The sequence below is a fragment of the Clarias gariepinus genome, chromosome 6, assembly GCF_024256425.1.
Source record: "Clarias gariepinus isolate MV-2021 ecotype Netherlands chromosome 6, CGAR_prim_01v2, whole genome shotgun sequence".
NCBI classification, from domain to species: domain Eukaryota; kingdom Metazoa; phylum Chordata; class Actinopteri; order Siluriformes; family Clariidae; genus Clarias; species Clarias gariepinus.
In genome coordinates this window covers 239,402-258,043 of record NC_071105.1, presented here as the reverse complement: position 1 = coordinate 258,043, position 18,642 = coordinate 239,402, and the positions used below count along the sequence as shown (strand labels likewise).

At 41.2% G+C, this 18,642-nt stretch overlaps 2 protein-coding genes across 3 annotated transcripts; both read right to left on the bottom strand.

Moving 5' to 3' along the window:
* Positions 1-201: 201 nt before the first annotated feature.
* On the bottom strand, positions 202-12,166 carry myl6 (myosin, light chain 6, alkali, smooth muscle and non-muscle). Of its 2 annotated transcripts, XM_053498175.1 has the most exons (7): positions 12,079-12,166; positions 11,782-11,809; positions 9,243-9,386; positions 8,782-8,955; positions 2,444-2,521; positions 2,316-2,351; positions 202-945 (listed from the first exon to the last, which is right to left on the bottom strand). In XM_053498175.1, the coding sequence occupies exons 1-6, from the start codon at positions 12,079-12,081 to the stop codon at positions 2,323-2,325; spliced, it is 456 nt and encodes a 151-aa protein (XP_053354150.1). In that variant the 5' UTR covers positions 12,082-12,166; the 3' UTR covers positions 202-945; positions 2,316-2,322. The 2 variants fall into 2 exon arrangements, with proteins under 2 accessions (XP_053354150.1, XP_053354149.1); XM_053498174.1 differs by lacking the exon at positions 2,316-2,351 and having other exon boundaries at positions 12,079-12,162.
* Positions 12,167-15,333: 3,167 nt separating this feature from the next.
* On the bottom strand, positions 15,334-18,642 carry tsfm (Ts translation elongation factor, mitochondrial). The gene is made up of 6 exons (XM_053498078.1): positions 18,541-18,642; positions 17,982-18,146; positions 17,526-17,654; positions 16,667-16,783; positions 16,495-16,576; positions 15,334-15,964 (listed from the first exon to the last, which is right to left on the bottom strand). The coding sequence occupies exons 1-6, from the start codon at positions 18,586-18,588 to the stop codon at positions 15,582-15,584; spliced, it is 924 nt and encodes a 307-aa protein (XP_053354053.1). The 5' UTR covers positions 18,589-18,642; the 3' UTR covers positions 15,334-15,581.

Sequence of the window (18,642 nt, the reverse complement as noted above, 5' to 3'; positions counted from 1 at the left end):
TTTTTAGGTCTAAGATGTTTCTTAAATCATTTTAATCTTGTGAAGTCGAACATTTTAAAAAGACAAGTATTTTTATTGAACTAAACACAAAAGGTACCATTACAGTGAAGCATGCAGTAAAGTACTGTAACGAGGGTTCATGTTCTACCCTGGTCACAGAGCAGTTATTAGGATACTGTAATAATAAACGAAAACCCAGAATTATTCTGAAACCTCAGTATTTATTCATTTACAGTTTAACATTATGACACACAGTGGTGAGGATAATAAAGCAAATACCATTGGAAGTGTGAAAAATAAATACCGATATAAACACGTCCCCCTGTCCGGTACAGGGAACTAACACGTGCACATTTACACACGCTGGACTCATTGAACTCAGGGGTGTTAAAAGGTCCACTGCAGCATTTCTTACTCAGACTTTTTTTTTTTTTTTGGTCTTCAGATAAATGAAGCAATGCATCAGAAACAGAGCTGCTTTTACTAGCTGTTTCTGATGGTGCCGGGACGCCATAAACTCTCCAGGGAAGTGTAAAGTAACCCCAACGTTTTTTTTTTTTTTTTTTTTTTTTTAACTGTATTGCTGCAGTGTGAGATTTTCTCCCTCACTTCTGCGTCACCTGAATACAGACACTGCTCCTGTGGAATGACTGCAGATCAACAATTCTGCTTTACAGTGACCGAACATGAACAGAGTGAAAAACACTGGAGGAGAACTTTAACTGGACAGTTCCTCACAACATCTGGACCAGGAACAGTGGAAAAAAAATAAACAGATTGAAGGCACTTAATAAAACTAAACTAAAATTACAGCTATGGACAGATGGAAAGATGAGTGGGAGGTGAGGGGTATGTGTGCAGAACAGAAAAAAATTATATAACATACAGGAAATAAAATAAACTGGGTGTAAAATATTCAACCGCTCATCACCATCCTGACGAGTTCTGTAGGGGAGACAGGAAGAGAGAGTCAGACAAATCACAAATCTAATACAGGTAATGTACTCTTAATACAGTATAAGCACATTGCTCTGGCTGCAAGTCAAACACCGTTTCCATGGAAACACCCAATCAGAGGCAGCAGTAGCAAGATGCTAAGAGAAACAAAACGCAGGAGGAGAAACTGTCCAGACTACGGGAAGCTAGAACGTGCTGGGGTTAGAACAAGTCCATAGAAGGACACACACACACACAGTGGAGGATGTGAAGATGAACAGTGAGTAACAGAGGAGGAATCTGAAGATCTTCACTGCATTACCACACACACGCAGTATACATCTATTGAAGGAAAACACTCGCCTTCCTACCATGTAGTTTAATACCTGACCCATTTAGGCCAACACCATCTTTAGAATTACGGCTGTGTGATTACATCAATTATGCAGTTTATTAAAGCTTCAGTACGTCAGTTAATTGAATTGATGGGTTTAGAATCCATTTTATGTAAACTTACATTAAAATTCCTTGAAACACAATTCACAGAAAATAGAAATCGCTTCAATCTGCTGTAAAGTATTCGCAAGTTTCTTGTTTTAGAAAAATAAAGGGTCTCCTGAGTTTGCAGGCAGTTGATGCATTACCACCACCTATTGGAATGGAGTGTAGCAGAATATTGGTAGAAAAGGGGGGGACCAACATCTCATTTCACCACTCTCAGGTGGACAGAGAACGCTACCCACTTTACAAAGCTGTTCTTGGCTTCCAAAACCTTTGTGAAACATCAAAACACTATGACCAGGTTAGCTGCTAATACTCACTCAGCAACTGGTGTCACGTCCATTATCAAAGAGCAGGATAAAATCAAATCCCATTGTTGTTTTTTGGCGAACAGTAACAATACAGTACAGCCCTGGAACACGCTACCAGCACTCTAGAACACTGAATGCAGGACCAGAATTTATTACAAGAATTCTAGAATAGTCCTGGGTTACGGTCAAGGAATGCAGGACCATAATATCCTTTCAGTATTTTACAACACACTCAAGGAATACCAAAATAGTCCTCAGTCACTGACCCAGAATAAACTCCTAGAATGTCCTAGACTCACTTAGCATTTAAATAAATAAAAGGTGTAATTGATTCCTCACACACAGAGCTACCACTACACACACACAAACAAACAAGGCCTGACTCTGGCCCCAAAGCACACCACTCTAACCAGGAAAAAAGAAAAGGGGCAGGGCATCAGCCAGCACTGCTAGTGAGCCAGTTAGCACTGTGCTAGTCACAAGCAGATATGCTGCATGCTATAGAATAAGACAGAACAAAGAGCTTAAGAACCCAGAGACAGAGAGACACGAGGTAACTGTCCGTACCCAACACTCAGCCGGCCATGATGTGGCGCACAAAGGCTGTTGAGGTGGGGGGGGGAGGGGACAAAAACACACATTAACAACATTTATGTACGTACATACACAGACACATGCACATGGTTTCGTTTTACCTTCATAATTAATACAGCCGTTTGCATCCTCATGTCCTGCCAACAAAGTCTCTACTTCTTCTTCAGTCATCTTCTCACCTACATGTGCACAAACACCACACACACAAAATATCTGAATATGCAGATCCATGTATCAATCTTTAAAACAGAAGTGTACTTTTGACTCAAACACATGTGTAAACGTTGTTCTGTCCAGTATAGTGAAACCTTGGATTACGAGCAAAGATTAATATATTTTGACTTGAAAACCGAGCATTGTCTTGGTTTACGAGTAGGTATCATATCACGCATGCGCTTCCTGTTTTGATGCAGAGCATCCCGTGAAAACTGAGCCAATGGTTTTTCTCTCTCTTGCACTGCAGAATAGTGGGTAATCGTCTCCCCTGGTGCATCCTGGTGTTTTGCAAGTGCCTTATGCACCTAGGGTAAGGCCGTGTCCGTTTTAGGCGGGATAAACAACGCTAACTATGACCGATGTGAACTTCCGAAAAAGGTAAAAAGGATGACACATGATGGACAGTAGTTCCAGGTTGGGTTTGCAGCGGCATGTAAGAGGAACAACGCTCGCGCTGTTGCACCAGCTGCTGTTCACCATTAAGCACATGCCGCCTCCCCTCGACTTCCCAGAGTCCCGTGTCCTGTCCATGCGGTTAACGGAGAAGAACTCGGCCAGCTGGATGGCATGGTCTGGCACCTCTGGGTTCAGCCATGTCTCGGTGAAGCAGAGGTGATTGCAGTCCCGAATGTCTCTCTGGAACTTTACCCAGGCCCTAAGGTCATCGAGCTTGTTCTCCAGCGACTGGACATTGGCGAGCAGGATGCTAGGCAGGAGGTGTGCAAGAGCTCTCAGCCTGTTCCTGATGCCGACTCGTTTCCCTCGGGGCCGCCGATTTGCTCTCCCTTAGGATCTCACTCGGCCAGCTCGGATCTAGAGTTAAAAATGTTAATGTCGAATTGTGAGTACATTGTATACAAATAGAAACAAGAGTGTCTCTATGTTACTTAATGCACTCAATGGTGATAATTTTGGCGGTTTAAAGTTACTAAAAATTACTTAAAATACAAAAAAAAAAAAAAAAAAAGGTCGGAGCAGTCCAGACAGCAGCCAACCTCACCAGCGCCATCTTGGTGCACCAAGATGTATCAACATCCATGCACATGTGTACTGTTTACTATAACACACCTTTACAGCCCCCCCTCACACCGCCTCCTCCTTTCGGCTTCCCACACACAGACACACACTCTCTGCCTTACACAGAAACTCTGCTTTGTCACAATTCTTTTCAAAGGTAAAGTGCAGGTTCATTTGTTTTTATTTATTTTTTTTTACTTTACAACAGTAATTCCGTTAGTATGCGCTCACACGAGTGCGATTAGCAATGTTCCTTGCTAATTTTTTCGATAAAACAGTCTTTCCGTTAATGTGTGTGTGTGTGTTTGTGCGCGCACGCACATACAGCGCCTGCGCATATAAACAGAAACACTTCTGTTGGGATTTATTTTTACTTTTTTTAAAGGTAAAGTGCAGGTTTTTTCAACTTTATATTTTGTATTAATCACTTTGATGTATTTTTTTTTTTTTGGGGGGGGGGGGGGTGCTGTAGGTTGAATAATTTGAGTTTCCATTATTTCTTTTGGGAAAATTTAATTTGGTTTACAAGTGTTTTGAAATATGTGCCCATTCCCGGAACAAATTATGCTCGTAATCCAAAGATCCATTGTACTTTATAAAACAGTTATGAGGCGGAGCTACACAACAGCTTAGTATGTGAGGTCACTATATATAAAAAAAATCATCTCTATCGTCTGTTGTGTGCCTTACAGTGGTTAATCAATCGGAATGTAGGTCCTACCATCGCGGCACTCGGCGGTACCGTTTGGCTTTGTGCGTTTGCTGGCTTTTACCGCTGAGTGGCGCTATATAACTACAGGCTGACGCCTCATGCCTTAGTTCATTCTCTGCTGGATTAATGAGACACAGAGTTTTAGAACTGCACGTAGTAGCGGATAAAATCAAGTAAAACATTGTAGTTAAACAAATTTATAAATCACAGAACTAAAATGACGATACAAATGTAGAATTTAAATTTAATTAAATCTTATTAGGATCAAATTTAAACCAAATAAATGTTAACACAGTGAGCCTCTAAATTTTATCACGTGTAATTAGAAAAGACGCGTGTAGGGTTTTGTGTCGTCTTATATCTTGTGTTCTTTAAATTTATAGTAGATTTATTAACTAAAATAAATGACCATAAAAATTATAACATTGTCAGGACGTTCTACTGCGTCAGCTGATGTTGGTCATTTAGCCCCGCTTGTGTTTGTGCGTTATTATAAGAATGAAATGCAGTAGACTGTTATGATCTGTAACGGATTCAACCCATAAAGCAGCAGGCACCATAAAGCACGGTCACGAGGCGAGGTCTTACGGGAAAAGGGTAATTTATTTAGGTAAAATGGGGAAGGAAAGTGTTGAAGGAGGGAGAATGGAAAGAATGGGATAAAGGTTGTGCATGTGCAGTTCCGGGGGCTGTGCCACACTGGCATGCGGGCACACAGCTGATGCTAAGTGTTGGTGCGCGGAGTGGCAGAACTGAGCACGCGGAGGCAGCGCTCCTGCACGTCCCTCGTGACGGCGCTTCTCCCGCTGTCGATGGCCGGCGCGAGTTCTCGCTGACGCAAAAACCTAACCACACTTTTCCTCTTCGGCAGCGGGGCTGCGAGGGCGGGCACGGTGCGGGAGTGTAGATGCCGCGGGAGCTCGCGCAGCTCTTTCTCGCGCTGTCCTCAGCGCGGAGATCAAAGGGCGGAATTATAGTGTCCTTGTTTAAAGTCCCTAGGGCGCGTCACATCGCCCCACTGACATGCTTCTTTCATATTCTTCATCACATCACGTACTTCCCAGACCTCAGACAAACCTCCGCGCCTTGCTTTTATAATGCGGAGCAAGCCCGAGATCATATTAACGTTAATTATCGCCAGCCGGCCCAAATTGGCGGCTCCGTCCCTTTAGCTGCCTATTCAGGGAGCCTACGGAGTGAGGGAGTAGTTATAGTAGATTTGGGCGTACACCCATCACACGCGCACGCCGTGGCAGATCATCATAATTGTCCTAAACTTGTATTTCATAAGGTTTTCCGAGCGGTGGTACAGCGCAACGGGGGTCATTATTTACCATTAAACATTAAACGAATTTACAAAACTTAATGCGTGCGATTAAGCGCTGATTCTACGTAGGAAAGTAAAGAAGAGGATCCTGATGCTCAACATTCCGGAGACCAAACCCCATTTAAATTAAATTAACAAATATTGCATGTAAATAACAATAGCCCAGGTTTAAAAAGCATTTTTATTTAGATTATAAAAAAATAATCCTGCATCTGTTTTAGGTGTTCCAGCTGCCACTGTTCTAAAATTCAAATTAAATCAAATCTTATTAGGATCAAATTTAAGCACAATAAATGTTAACACAGTGAGCCTTTTGATTTTATCATTTGTAATTAGAAAAAAAGCGTGTAGGGATTTGTGTCATTTTATTTATTGTGTTCTTTAAATTTATAGTACATTTATTAACTGAAATAAATGACCATAAAATTAAAACAGTGTTAGGACGTTCTACTGCGTCAGCAGATGTCGGTCTTTCAGCCCCGCTTGTGTTTTTGCGTTATTATAAGAATGAAATGCAGTAGACTGTTATGATTTGTAACGGGTTCAACCCATGTTACTCAAACAACTCAGTTCAGGTGTAAGTAAATGGATAGAAAGTAAATGTCTGTGCTGTTTGGGGGAGGGAGGTGCTAATGATTTGGTCGGCTCTGTGTGTGTGTGTGAGAGAGAGAGAGAGGGGGTGTCGCGGTCGTTTTCAGTGAAACAAAGGCTCAGCTGAAAAATGTTAAGCACATCAGTCACTTAACTCCCAATAAAAGGTATTTGAGTGTTATGATAGTTGTAATATAACAGATGCGCACTGAATACTAAACCTAAACCAGGCACGGAGATTATTGAACCAAGATAGCCCCCATACCCGTTTAAAAAAAAAAAACCCAAAGAATATTATTGTGTATAGACTGATTAAAAACAATGCAATTTATGCTATCATAAGGAAAATAACAAGTTCTTCCATTCCAATGATTAAAAAAAGGTAACAATGGTAAACAAAGGTAATCAACTTTAGAATCTAGAATCCAGGAGATTAAAATTACACAAATTGAAATCACTGAAAGTCAGCCTCAGATTCAAGAGGTTTTTAAAGTGGGGAGAAGTGCATTTCAGTTCCTCTGAATGTATAGGTGAGAACAGCCGATTCACACCTGGGGAGGGTGAATAATTTGTATTTGAATGTTGTCTGGCATTGTAAAGCACTATAGTGACACTAAAAGAACAACCCAGGATTAATAGGAATTCTTATACTGCATAAACATTATTTAGCACAAAAAAATTCCTCGCGCTCGGGAAAACTATGCGTGCGGTTGAGCGCTGGTTAGACTATAGGAAATTAAATCGGAGGGTTTTTATTTAGACTATTAAAAAAATAACCTGCGTCTATTTTTAGGCGTGCCAGCTGCCACTTTTTAGTTAGAAGTTTTCAATACAAAGCTTATAATGCCCACATGACATGACGGAATAAGGCACGGCTGGTGATGATTGGGGTTTGTTGGGTTACAGTGGATTTTACTAGGCGGTGTGAGTGCAATGGCCATCCGTCTGCTCGCCTGACTCTGCTCTCCGCGGATGGCCGTACCGCCCTCTCCCACCTCTCGCTCCTTTGAAGTCCCTGGGGCGCGTTCCATTTGCCCTGCTTGCATGCCGCACTTCCGCGTTGTTGCACGCGCGCTGCATACACAGCGCGTAGTAAAATCCACTGTAGCCAACAAACCCCAAATATTTTATAGCGCGGGGTGCAAGCCCGGGCAACGATAGCAACGATAGCTCACCAGTCATGTGTAATTCTGCGGTCCCGCTGCTTCGCATGTCTGGAGGGGAGGCCGCCTAACTAGTGAGCGAGGAGCGATATTGATTTGGGCGCACGCCGTGACAGGCTGAAAAAACTGTGTCAGATTAATGTGCAAAAACTATATAATAAAACTATATAAGACTACATGCCTTTATAAGGTTGAACTTTTATTTAAGCGCACTCACAATAACGAAAAAACGTTGTGATTTTGTAAGTGTTGTGATTTTGTAAGTGTTGTGATTTTGTAAGTGTTGTGATTTTGTAAGTGTTGTGATTTTGTAAGTGTTGTGATTTTGTAAGTGTTGTGATTTTGTAAGTGTTGTGATTTTGTAAGTGTTGTGATTTTGTAAGTGTTGTGATTTTGTAAGTGTTGTGATTTTGTAAGTGTTGTGATTTTGTAAGTGTTGTGATTTTGTAAGTGTTGTGATTTTGTAAGTGTTGTGATTTTGTAAGTGTTGTAAGCTGCGCTGCTCTGTATTGTTTTTGGTGAACTTGAGCGCGTCAGAAAATGAACGCAAACGTTTTTTAAATTGGTCAGAGTCAGTCTGCTTGCTGTTTTCCCGACGTGTTCATAATCATTAGTCTACTTCTGCCGGTGCGCTCTGGAAAACTCCATGCATGCGGCTGAGCGCTGATTAAAACTATGGAGTAAATTAAAGAGGAGAATCACGATGCCGAATCGAAGTCCTGAGCCCAAACCTGATTTAAATTAAATTAACAAATATTATAAGTAAAAAAAACAATAGCCCATGTTTAGAAACAGTTTATAAATTCTTTCCGACATGAGTTGGTCCGGTGTTATGCGCAGAGCGCCGGGAGATTTCCTGAAGCTCAGAAATCACTGGGCATGTTTTCTAAATAGCCGCTATCTTTAATAACTGATGGAGGTTTTGAGCTGTATACACACGCATTCCTGCCTAAACAACTCTTAAAACTACACCTGTAACACAATAAACAGTAATATTTCAAACATTCTGCAGGCTGATATTTGGAGAAAGGAAAGAATAATGAATAAACCAGTTGTTGGGTCAAAATAACCCAACCAGGTGTTCATTTGTAAACTACATCTCATATGAGCCAACATGAGCAACCCAACAATGTGTTTAAAGTACCTGAAATAATCCAGAACTTAAATAACAATAAACCGATACAGAGATACGCTGTATAACGGTCACTGTTGTATTTACGGCAACGAGCGAAAGTGTCACTTTGCGCCACCTGGCGGCCATTTTACGAATTACTTTGAAATGCAACTGATTTATTTTGCCCGCTGACGTTTTTACGCAGCGGTGAACGCGACGGTAATAACCATTCCAATTGATCAACTACTGTATATTAGCAGACAAAGAGGAGAACAACTGCATTTGCGTGCATGTGTTACCCAGCGTGGTGAGAACATGGCGTAGCTCTGCACCCATCACTGTCCCATTTCCCTCTTTATCAAAGACCCTCAGACCCTCCACAAAGTCCTCAAACGAGCCCTGGTCCTTGTTCTTGGCGATGGCCTGAAGCATGGGCAGGAACTGCTCAAAGTCCAGCATCTTCATGTTCATCTCTGATAAAGACAATAACTGATTAAACACAGGGGTTATCCTCATTCACTTCCAGCCTAACACACACCATCATATTACAGCGTGGGTCCAACACAAGTCATGACAGTTAAGCTCCAGCACTGTCCAAACATGCTAAACACGTTTATTAAACACATGTGACTGTCAGAAGGGGAGGAGGTGTGTCCACTTAGCATACAATCATATGAATTTGTACTAGGAGTGAATGTAAAGAACAACCGAGAACCATCTGCAGCGCTATGTGATACCGGGCGGTTCCTCGGGTTCTGACCTTCAGCTTTTGGGTTTCCGAGCACTTTGAGCACTTCAGCATTGACGGGGTTCTGACCCAGAGCTCGCATCACGTCTCCACACTGACTGTAGCTGATCTTCCCATCTCCTGTCCGGTCAAACAGCAGGAAGGCCTCCTTAAACTCTGTGTGAGAAACACATTAATGAACACGCATACACACAGGAGACAGAAGGCTGGTGTTAAATCAGCAGCAAAAGGAAATAAGCTTTACATTCATTTGAGTCTCACTTCTCCAAATAACACAAACACACACTTGAGGCTGAACTAAAGCAGTCATATGACTAGAACCAGTTATCTAACTTAAGAATGTGAGAAACACATCTACACCAGGGATTGTATGAAACGTTACAACACCGATATAACGCATAACAATTTAGTAGTTTGGTTACTATGGAAACTAGCTGTTGATTCATTTTTATATAAAGCTATGCAGTTACAAATAGGTTTCTATTAGTACACTACCTCTAAAACAATATCGTTTCTATAGCAACAGCGATGTGCACAGTGAATACCCCACACAACAGATTGTTGATGTGATGAGGTTTACTGTAACAGGACATTTATTTATGTAAAACATCTCCAGTATCAGCACCTTATAACAGAGGTGATACTGTAACTACATATTTTGGTGTTTTTCATGACCGATACATTTAAGTTTGTTAAGTTTGTGCCTAATTTTCTTCAACAAAAAAAGAATGGCTAATAACCCAAGTGATAACTTCAAAAGAATCTCATTCTATTAACAAGCTTAAAAAAAAAAAAAAAAAAAAAAAAAAAAATTAATGTTAGGACACTGCTGCGGTGTAAGATAAGCAAGACAAGTGGGGACGTGCTGTTAAAAGAAAATAACCTGCTTTCTGTCAGGCTGCACTATGGTGCTGAGTTTTCCGTAACAGAATGACACCCATGGTGTTTTATTTCTTAGACAAGTTTAAAATGCAGCTGAGATGATCCATGCCGCTCAGACAGCCAGGTAACGGCAAAATTACAGCATTTATAAAAATTCTAGACAAAATCCTTTAAGGTTATGGTGTCGAGATCGGCATGCAAATGTTGGGAGAGTGTTATCAGCACTGTTTATAAAACACTGAATAAGGGTAGAACAGAGTGTGTGCCCAGTGTTGTGTGTTGCTGTTTAGCTGTAAGGAATGCAGAGCGACTCTACGCTCCTGCCCTTGTATGGTAAAGGGGGAGTGCACATGCCGTTACACTCCTGACCTTATATGGTAAAAGGGGAGTGCAGGAGAAAAACAAGACGCAAACCTCAGTTGGAGAGGAAATGACATGGGGGTGAGGAATAGACAGGAACGCGGCCTAAAAAAGGCTCGGCATTATTACCGTTAAACTGATTACAGAGACATAACATAAACAAACTGCACAACAGAAGAAGAAGGAGGAAATTAAGCCTGGCGCCTTCAGATACACACGGGGGGGACGCCTCTGCGGAGCTTACACACAAATGCTCTTTTTACCAAAAAACAAAAACAAAAAAAAAACTCATTGACACACAGTTTGAGGATTAACACTTTCACTGCATCCTTAACACATCTACATGACTGATATTAGCTATATACAAGTGTGTACCGTTAACTACACAGGTGCATGATATTAGCCAATTAAACACAGTGAAATTTTATATCCCATGAATTATCCCAAAACCTTCTCTATAAAGAGTAACAAAGTTAGAATGCAGCATTAGTGAAACTTTCAACCAGAAAAAAATAAAAATAAATCAAGAAAACAAACACTGCTAATATAAGACGGGGTAAGGGAGTACCAATCTAAAGGTACAGGCACTGATCAGAAGGTCAAGGGTTTAAACCCAATAATCCCAAAATGCCACTGTTGGGTCCCTAAGCAAGACTCTTAACTCTCTCCATGGGGCACTGTATCATGGCTGACCATGACCTCTGACCCCTGCTTCCTAACAAGCTGGGATCTGTGAAATAAAATTTCAGTGCGCAGTGATGTGACGTCTCCTCCCTCCTATAGGATCAGCAGTTTCAATCCCGTACATCCTGTCAGTCATTTATAGGCATGTGTTATTTCTCAAAACTGCATGCACTGACAGTGTGTGTGTGTGTGTGTAAGTCAGGACCTGACAACACCTTACTGTACCTGTTAGGTACATTCCCATTACAGTACACAATACAAGTACAGTTTTGTTCAACATCTCAATAACTGAAAAGGACCACAAAACAGCACCTTCTCTCAGACATCACCGCACTGCAAATTTATTAATGAGGTTTTAGAATTGAAATCGGAAAACCAGGATTAGTGATATTTCCTCTCACCATGCCAAAAACTTTCAATAGTTAATAAAACTAAAACCATAAAATCACTAATACTCTCACTCCACTCACCGGCTGCTTCCCTAAACACACACACACACACACAACGCTGTCAGACATGAACACAGCCTGGAAGAGACAGTGTGGAAAACAGAAATACGCAGAATTGAGAATTAAATACTGATTATATTTACATAAAGATCCAACAATGTTAAATATTAACTTACCAAGAATCTGATCCTCTGAGAAGTCAGACTGGAAATGTTCACAGAACAATAAAACACAAAAACCTCATTAGAGACCTGAAGCTAAAGTATATCAGATCAAACAGCCGCGCGCTGCAGCTCCTGAGGGAACGTTAGCATAACGAGCTAACAGATTTACCTCAGGATTCAGGGCCTCCACAGCGCGCGCCGTTAAACACACACACATTTATATATACATATATATGCACACATAATATAAAATAAAAATCAGAATCAGACTATTTTGCGGGATTCTCGGTGTTAAACACGAGCTCTCACCATTCTGACAGACACGAGAGAGAGAGAGAGAGGGGTGAAGCAGAACAGCAGGAGGACACGCGACCGACACACCGGACCCTGAGCACTGACTCCTCCTCCAGCGCAGCGGCGGGAATTTATACCAGTGACGTCACTGCGAGTCGATCAGTACCGACCAATCAGAACAGGCACGCGACACAATCCGCTATCATTAACGCCTTCGGGTATTTATATTTATCTTTATAGTTTTATTTACACAGACGTTTGTATTAACATTTCAGTTTAATTTAAAATCTGTACACATAATATATTCATATAGTATACCGTTTAATAATCCTGCTTATATTGTATCTTAAATAATCACAATAAATGTTTAAACCTCATAATAGCTGAACTTGTGAATGATTAAAATATTTACTTTAAACACTTTTGCCTAACATGACAATTTGTACACCACAATTAAGTTTTATATCAAAACATTTCCTTGTGCTCTTGAGATAATGTTTGTCACCTGAGTGCGATACTCCGAAACTGGCAGCTGTACCCTCATGGCCTCCACAGCGATCCAGTGAGACCGTCTCCATGGTAACCGTACAATGACCAATAAATTCTGCCTAAACCACAGAAACACCATCACACTGACACACGACTGTCCAACACCGGCTACAGCAGTGGTTCTCAAACATTTTCTGTCGTTCCCCACTTAAGGCGGTGGGCGAATTTTCAAGCCCCACTTGTCAACAAAATAATAATGAAATCAGCCAAGTTTACTATTCATTGAAATATCAATTTCTAAACCAGTAAGATCAAATAACACCAAGTTCAAAACAGATAAAATACATGTGCTATTGTTATAACAGGCTTACTTCGTCACTTATCTAGAGCTTTCTTTCAAAGAAGTCGAGTGGCTTATTAACGTGACTGGGGTGTGTTGTCTCTAAGTGTCTTCCTACTTTTTTGGGTCTCATGCTGTCTGCTGCCAGCGGTTTAAGACACAAAACACACACATGTCTCTCCTCTGCCCCCACCATCCCACCATGAATCCAAGCGCAACATATAGGCTTCATCATGTTTTCCTTTCGGTTGGCTTTTTGGTTGATTCGGCTGATGATGCTGAATCACCTGCTTATTTGTGGTCCATGTAACAAATGTATTCATTGACGTTATTACGCTCACTACATACAGTACGCTACTGACCCGCTTTGTGTCCGCGGTAAAGTTAGTTTTATATTCGCATCTCCGAATTCAATAGCTGCGTAAATAAACCCGCAAATAAGATACCCACGTAAATTTCCTCTATACATTGTCTTTAAGCTACATCTGCCTTAAATTATACATGTTTAAAAGCATAAACACCATTATTCTCTACGGCGCAACAAATGATTTAGGGATCATCGCAAAACGCTGCACACCAACAAAAAGCTTAGAACGATATTGATCTTCCCTTGTGTTCAGCAACTTTGTTAAAACTAAAAATGCCAGACTAGTACTGTCTGATAAAATATTAATTTTTAACAAAAATACAGAAACATCAGCATACACATTGGAATAAATGAAATTAAATATATAATACCGAATGTTTCCTTATATATTGCTACTGGTCTGTCAAATAGGGGAAGCTCATTTTAGCCTACATCATAAAATTGTCTATTTATTTAAAAGTAAATTCTGCCCTACGTTTTGTCCAAGAAAATGGTCTGTGACCCTGTCGTACCAACTAGGCGTCTTTTCCAGTGACTTGACCAGTGTCCTCTCAATGGCCAGCAGTACATTTTATTTGTTACAGCACTTCCAGTCAGCCAGCTAACTTTGTCATACCAGGAGAGCTGAAAAGACCTGTTATTTTTCCCTATCTTTTGCACTAAATCAATCTTAGGTGTTGATCTGCCCTGCTGTTTAATTCCTCGTAAGGAACACTTTCAAATGGCTTCGCCAAAATCAGGTCGACAATATTAGCACTGTCTGCCATCGTGTGCAGTTTCACCCACGACGCTGGCCTGGCCTACTATATGAATGAATGAATAAACGATCTAAAAAAAATATTAAACTCTGTAAAAGTGAAACAAGGAATGTGGTGTATAATTGTGTGAAATGTATGATGAAAATCAAGCAATTTCGCCAAGCAAATATAAAGAAATAGGTTGCAGCAGTTTTTATTTCGACTGAACTTGAGAAATCCGCGATGGGACTGAGCGCGAATAGCTTCAGCGATTCCTTATAGTACAAAATCACTGTCAGTCAAAAGGACATGCAATCGTTCGACAGACCCTCCAATCATCCGCAGAAGCTCGGAGTCCAGGCCAGCCCACTCCTCATTTGCTCCTCATTCACCCCCAGAGACGCTAAGCTTCCGTGGGCGGGACATAATCGCAGCGTTTATCCAATGACCATCTAGTTTCAAAGCACTGAAAAAAAAAGTTCAAAGCAGCCGCATTGAAGTCAATGGACGCTGGGATTCAACGGGGAAATGCACTGTGACGCTCGGGAATGTATGAGAAGAAAATCAAGTCAGCCGACCTGCTATTTTTAGTCAATAAAATGTTAATACAATAGTACATAATTTGACCATTAATTTTGTGACATTATAAAGGAAGCTGTGCTTCCCTTGCAGTCTTAAAGAAATCGCCACTGATATTGTTCCTCTGGAATTAACATGCCGACATTAAACCGTTATTGTTGCACTATGGTTCCACTTTTTCTCTAATGTTATTTTAATTTACTTGTATTAATGATCCATTTCTTTGCGTGTGATTGTTTAGTTTCGAGTGTTCGATCTTCATTGTCAATAAAGAACAACATGAATTAGAATAGGTACTTTCCTATTAGTTTCCACTAATTCCCTCCTGTTTATTGCGCCCCACCGGTCATGTCTGTATTCCCTATTAGTGGGGCGCCACACACTTTAAGAACCATGGGGCTACAGTGATGGGTCTATAGCAAGCTGCTGAAAAACAATGTCAGGAAAAAAACGTCTGCTTTAAGGATCAGGAAAGAAATACAGTCACACATCTTAGGAGAGCAATCCAAAGAAAAAAAATTTACTTATTTTTGGAAATTAATTTAAAGCACCTCATAGAATAAAAACAAAAAACAGAGGCATTCAGTGCTCACTTTCAATAAACACACAACACTGTCAGTTCAGTAAGGGGGTTTGAGATTCTTACTGAACTCTGGCTCTTGAAAATGTCTAGGATTAAGACTTTTCCTTCTCTCTCTCTCTCACTCACACACAAACAAATCCACACACACCATAATTAACCTGCACTGATGCCTGTGTGACACATAAATGTTTTATTTTCATTGCACAGCTTTACACCACTGACACAAAATACAGGAAATTTTTCATGCTTTCATGCCCGTGTGGGGGGGGGGGGGGGTTGTTTAAACATTTCTGTGGTTATAAAACATAATTCATGTTGATAAATGTCACTTTTATTACTATCATTAGCTCCTCACCAACTGTGTTAATTCAGGATGAAGACATTCGACGTTATTTAAATCTTGTGTTCTGGTCATGCGTGATGTCACTGCGTCTCCTCTCCACATTTGAAGCGTATGAAGTCGAAAACCCGGGCATTCTGCAGAGCGAGGTACTGTCCCACTGTGTACTGGGGCTCTAATAAGAAGGTCTGAGGTAAGAGGCGTGTCTCCGTTTCTCCACACGGCACATCCCCGACCTCCCCGAGGCTCAGCGGCGCCTCCCCCACAATGTGCTGCCCCAGTTTTTTACCCAGCACCTCCTCCTGCCCCTCAGGCCCACCCTGGAACACCACCAGAGCTCCGTAACGCCCCATGGATACTTCACTGCGCCCCAAAACTGCCCCATGTACATACGACCCCATGCGCCAGTCAGCCGGCACACCCACAGACACCGCCCGTCTCAACGAGATGTTCTCACCCAGACGTCCTAAGAAACAGACAGGTAGGGGAAGTGGGAGACAGACAGACAAACAGATTATTAGATAAATTATTATATGATATAATAATTATTAGATGCAGATTTACCAGTCTGATTCTCCAATGTTAATAAAAATAAAAAAAAACTCAGCCTAAGGAATTTTAATAAGCATTAAGAACCTGCATTCTGAATATTAATAAGAACTGGGCGTGGCTCAATGTTCAAGTTCTTTCTTTAAATGTTTTTCGAAAGCTAAGTAACTGTACTCATCATTACAAGAACGATAAAACCAACACAGATTTCACTTGCAACTAAGCCCCGCCCCCAGGCAGAGTCACAACCAGGTTAAAAAGAGCCGTATAACTATTGGCCGTTTGTACAGGGGGCGGAGCCACAGTCAGAACAAAGAGGAAGGTTTATTAGTATTTTCCGGGTATGTGTAATTCCTCTCTCTGGCAACAGATAATGCCAACACACACACACACACACTTGTGTTTATATGATCTTCAAACACTGCTGCACTTCCTGTTTGTGTTTACCTATAGCGAGGGCCAGCTGATCAGCGACAGAGGAACCCTCGGGTACAGCGAGTTTACAGACATTCTCTGCAGACATTAAACTCTGTAAACACACACACACACACACACACACACGTGTTTATATGACGTTTTCATAATGAAACACAGCGCATGCTCTGGTCAGAGTGAGTACCTTCACGTATCCAGCGTGCACTCTGCTCTGATGATGCTCCATGGTGGCGAAGGCCACGTCCTGCACCAGCTGCTGAAACATCTCATTCCTCGCCACGAAATCAGTCTCACAGTTCACCTGAACACAAATACACACACACAATCATTAACAATCAGACTGAAAACTCAATCAGATTATAAACTTTTCATACAAACTCCTCATTGTGTAGTTTTTGTTAGTTTTTGTTAATTTATGTTGCAATTTATGTTAGGTCTCTCTGTCTTGTCTCTACTAGCCAGCTAACTAGGCCTCTTAGTTAGCTAGTTTAGTTTTTTTGTAAATTTATGTTGCATGTAGCACCTTGGTCCTGGAGGAACGTTGTTTCACTTTATTCACTGTGTACTAACTGTATATGGTTGAAGTGACAATAAAGCCTACTTGAACTTGATTGTGAGTCCAATCTAACAGAAATCTGATTTAATAATTACCATGTCTAATACCTTTTTTTTGTTCTTTAAGGCGAGTTAGTTTCAGTTCTTGTGTGTTACAGCAGCTATACATATTTTTCCCTCACCAGGCAAATTTTTTAGACTCCTCTGTCTAAAAGAGTCTGAAAACTTACGGCTTTACCTCTGACTTTAAGACTGACACTAGAGATTCCTTCCACTGATGTTAGGTATTAGAGTATTACCTACAGTAAGGTACGAGAGCGTGTTCATCAACAGAAATTTGTAGTTCATGTTAATTAGCTCTTCTGTTATAACACACTGCGCACCTTCTGACCAATCAGATGAGAGAATTTAACAGCTCTATAATCAAAAGTCATTTTAATAACATGTTAAACAGGGGTGTGTGTGTATAAGATGAAGAGTGTACTCACCTCCACCATAACAGCAGCGTTCTCCTTCCTCAGCAGAGCGATGAGACCCTCTGAGGTTCTGCGGTTCTCCAGTTTACTGGCTTTACTCCAGCCTTCCTTCTGGGCCTGATCATGGAGCCAGTGTTCTGCCTGAGGACCAGCACACACACACACACACACACACAAACAAACCATCATCATCATCACTAGCGCACACACACACATCACTAGCGCACACACACACACACATCATTAGCGCACACACACACACACACATCATTAGCGCACACACACACACACACATCATTAGCGCACACACACACATCATTAGCGCACACACACACACACACACATCATTAGCGCGCGCACACACACATCATTAGCGCGCGCACACACACATCATTAGCGCGCGCACACACACACACACACACACACACACACACACACACACACACATCATTAGCACACACAGCTCACCAGTGTGACGTCATTGTTGAACTTCTCCAGTGCTTTCTTACAGTTGATGAAGGTGTAGCCTGTGGTCTTGCGGAGTTTCACCAGCAGAGCTTTATCAGCCGAGAGCATCCATCTCCCAGTGTGTACACACTCCACACACTCCACACACCCCGCCAACCTCCGAACCTGAACACACATACACAGATCTCACAGTGGATTTCTTTACAACACACTGTGTGTGTGTGTGTGTGTGTGTGTGTGTGTGTGTGTGTGTTTGAGAATAATGGAGTAATTATTATTATTATTATTATTATATAAACAATATTTTTAATACACATTATACATTTTTATACTAAAAAGCAGAAAGAATATTTATAAATGTATAATATGTTTATACTAATATACAGATGTGCAGGAAAGTGATTATTTATGCAAGTTTAATATAAAGACGCGCGTGCACATAAATAGACATAAAGAGCATTAATTAATTAATTACAGACAAATTTCTCTTTATAATCTACACACTCCATTCTGGAGAAATGTCACTGAGTGTGTGTGTGTGTGTGTGTGAGACTCCCACCTTACTGAGCTGAGACCTGAGAGAGGAGAACACACTGCAGGCCGCCATCTTACAGCACGCGCACTACGGAAAGCACGAGGGACACGACACGACGCTCTACTT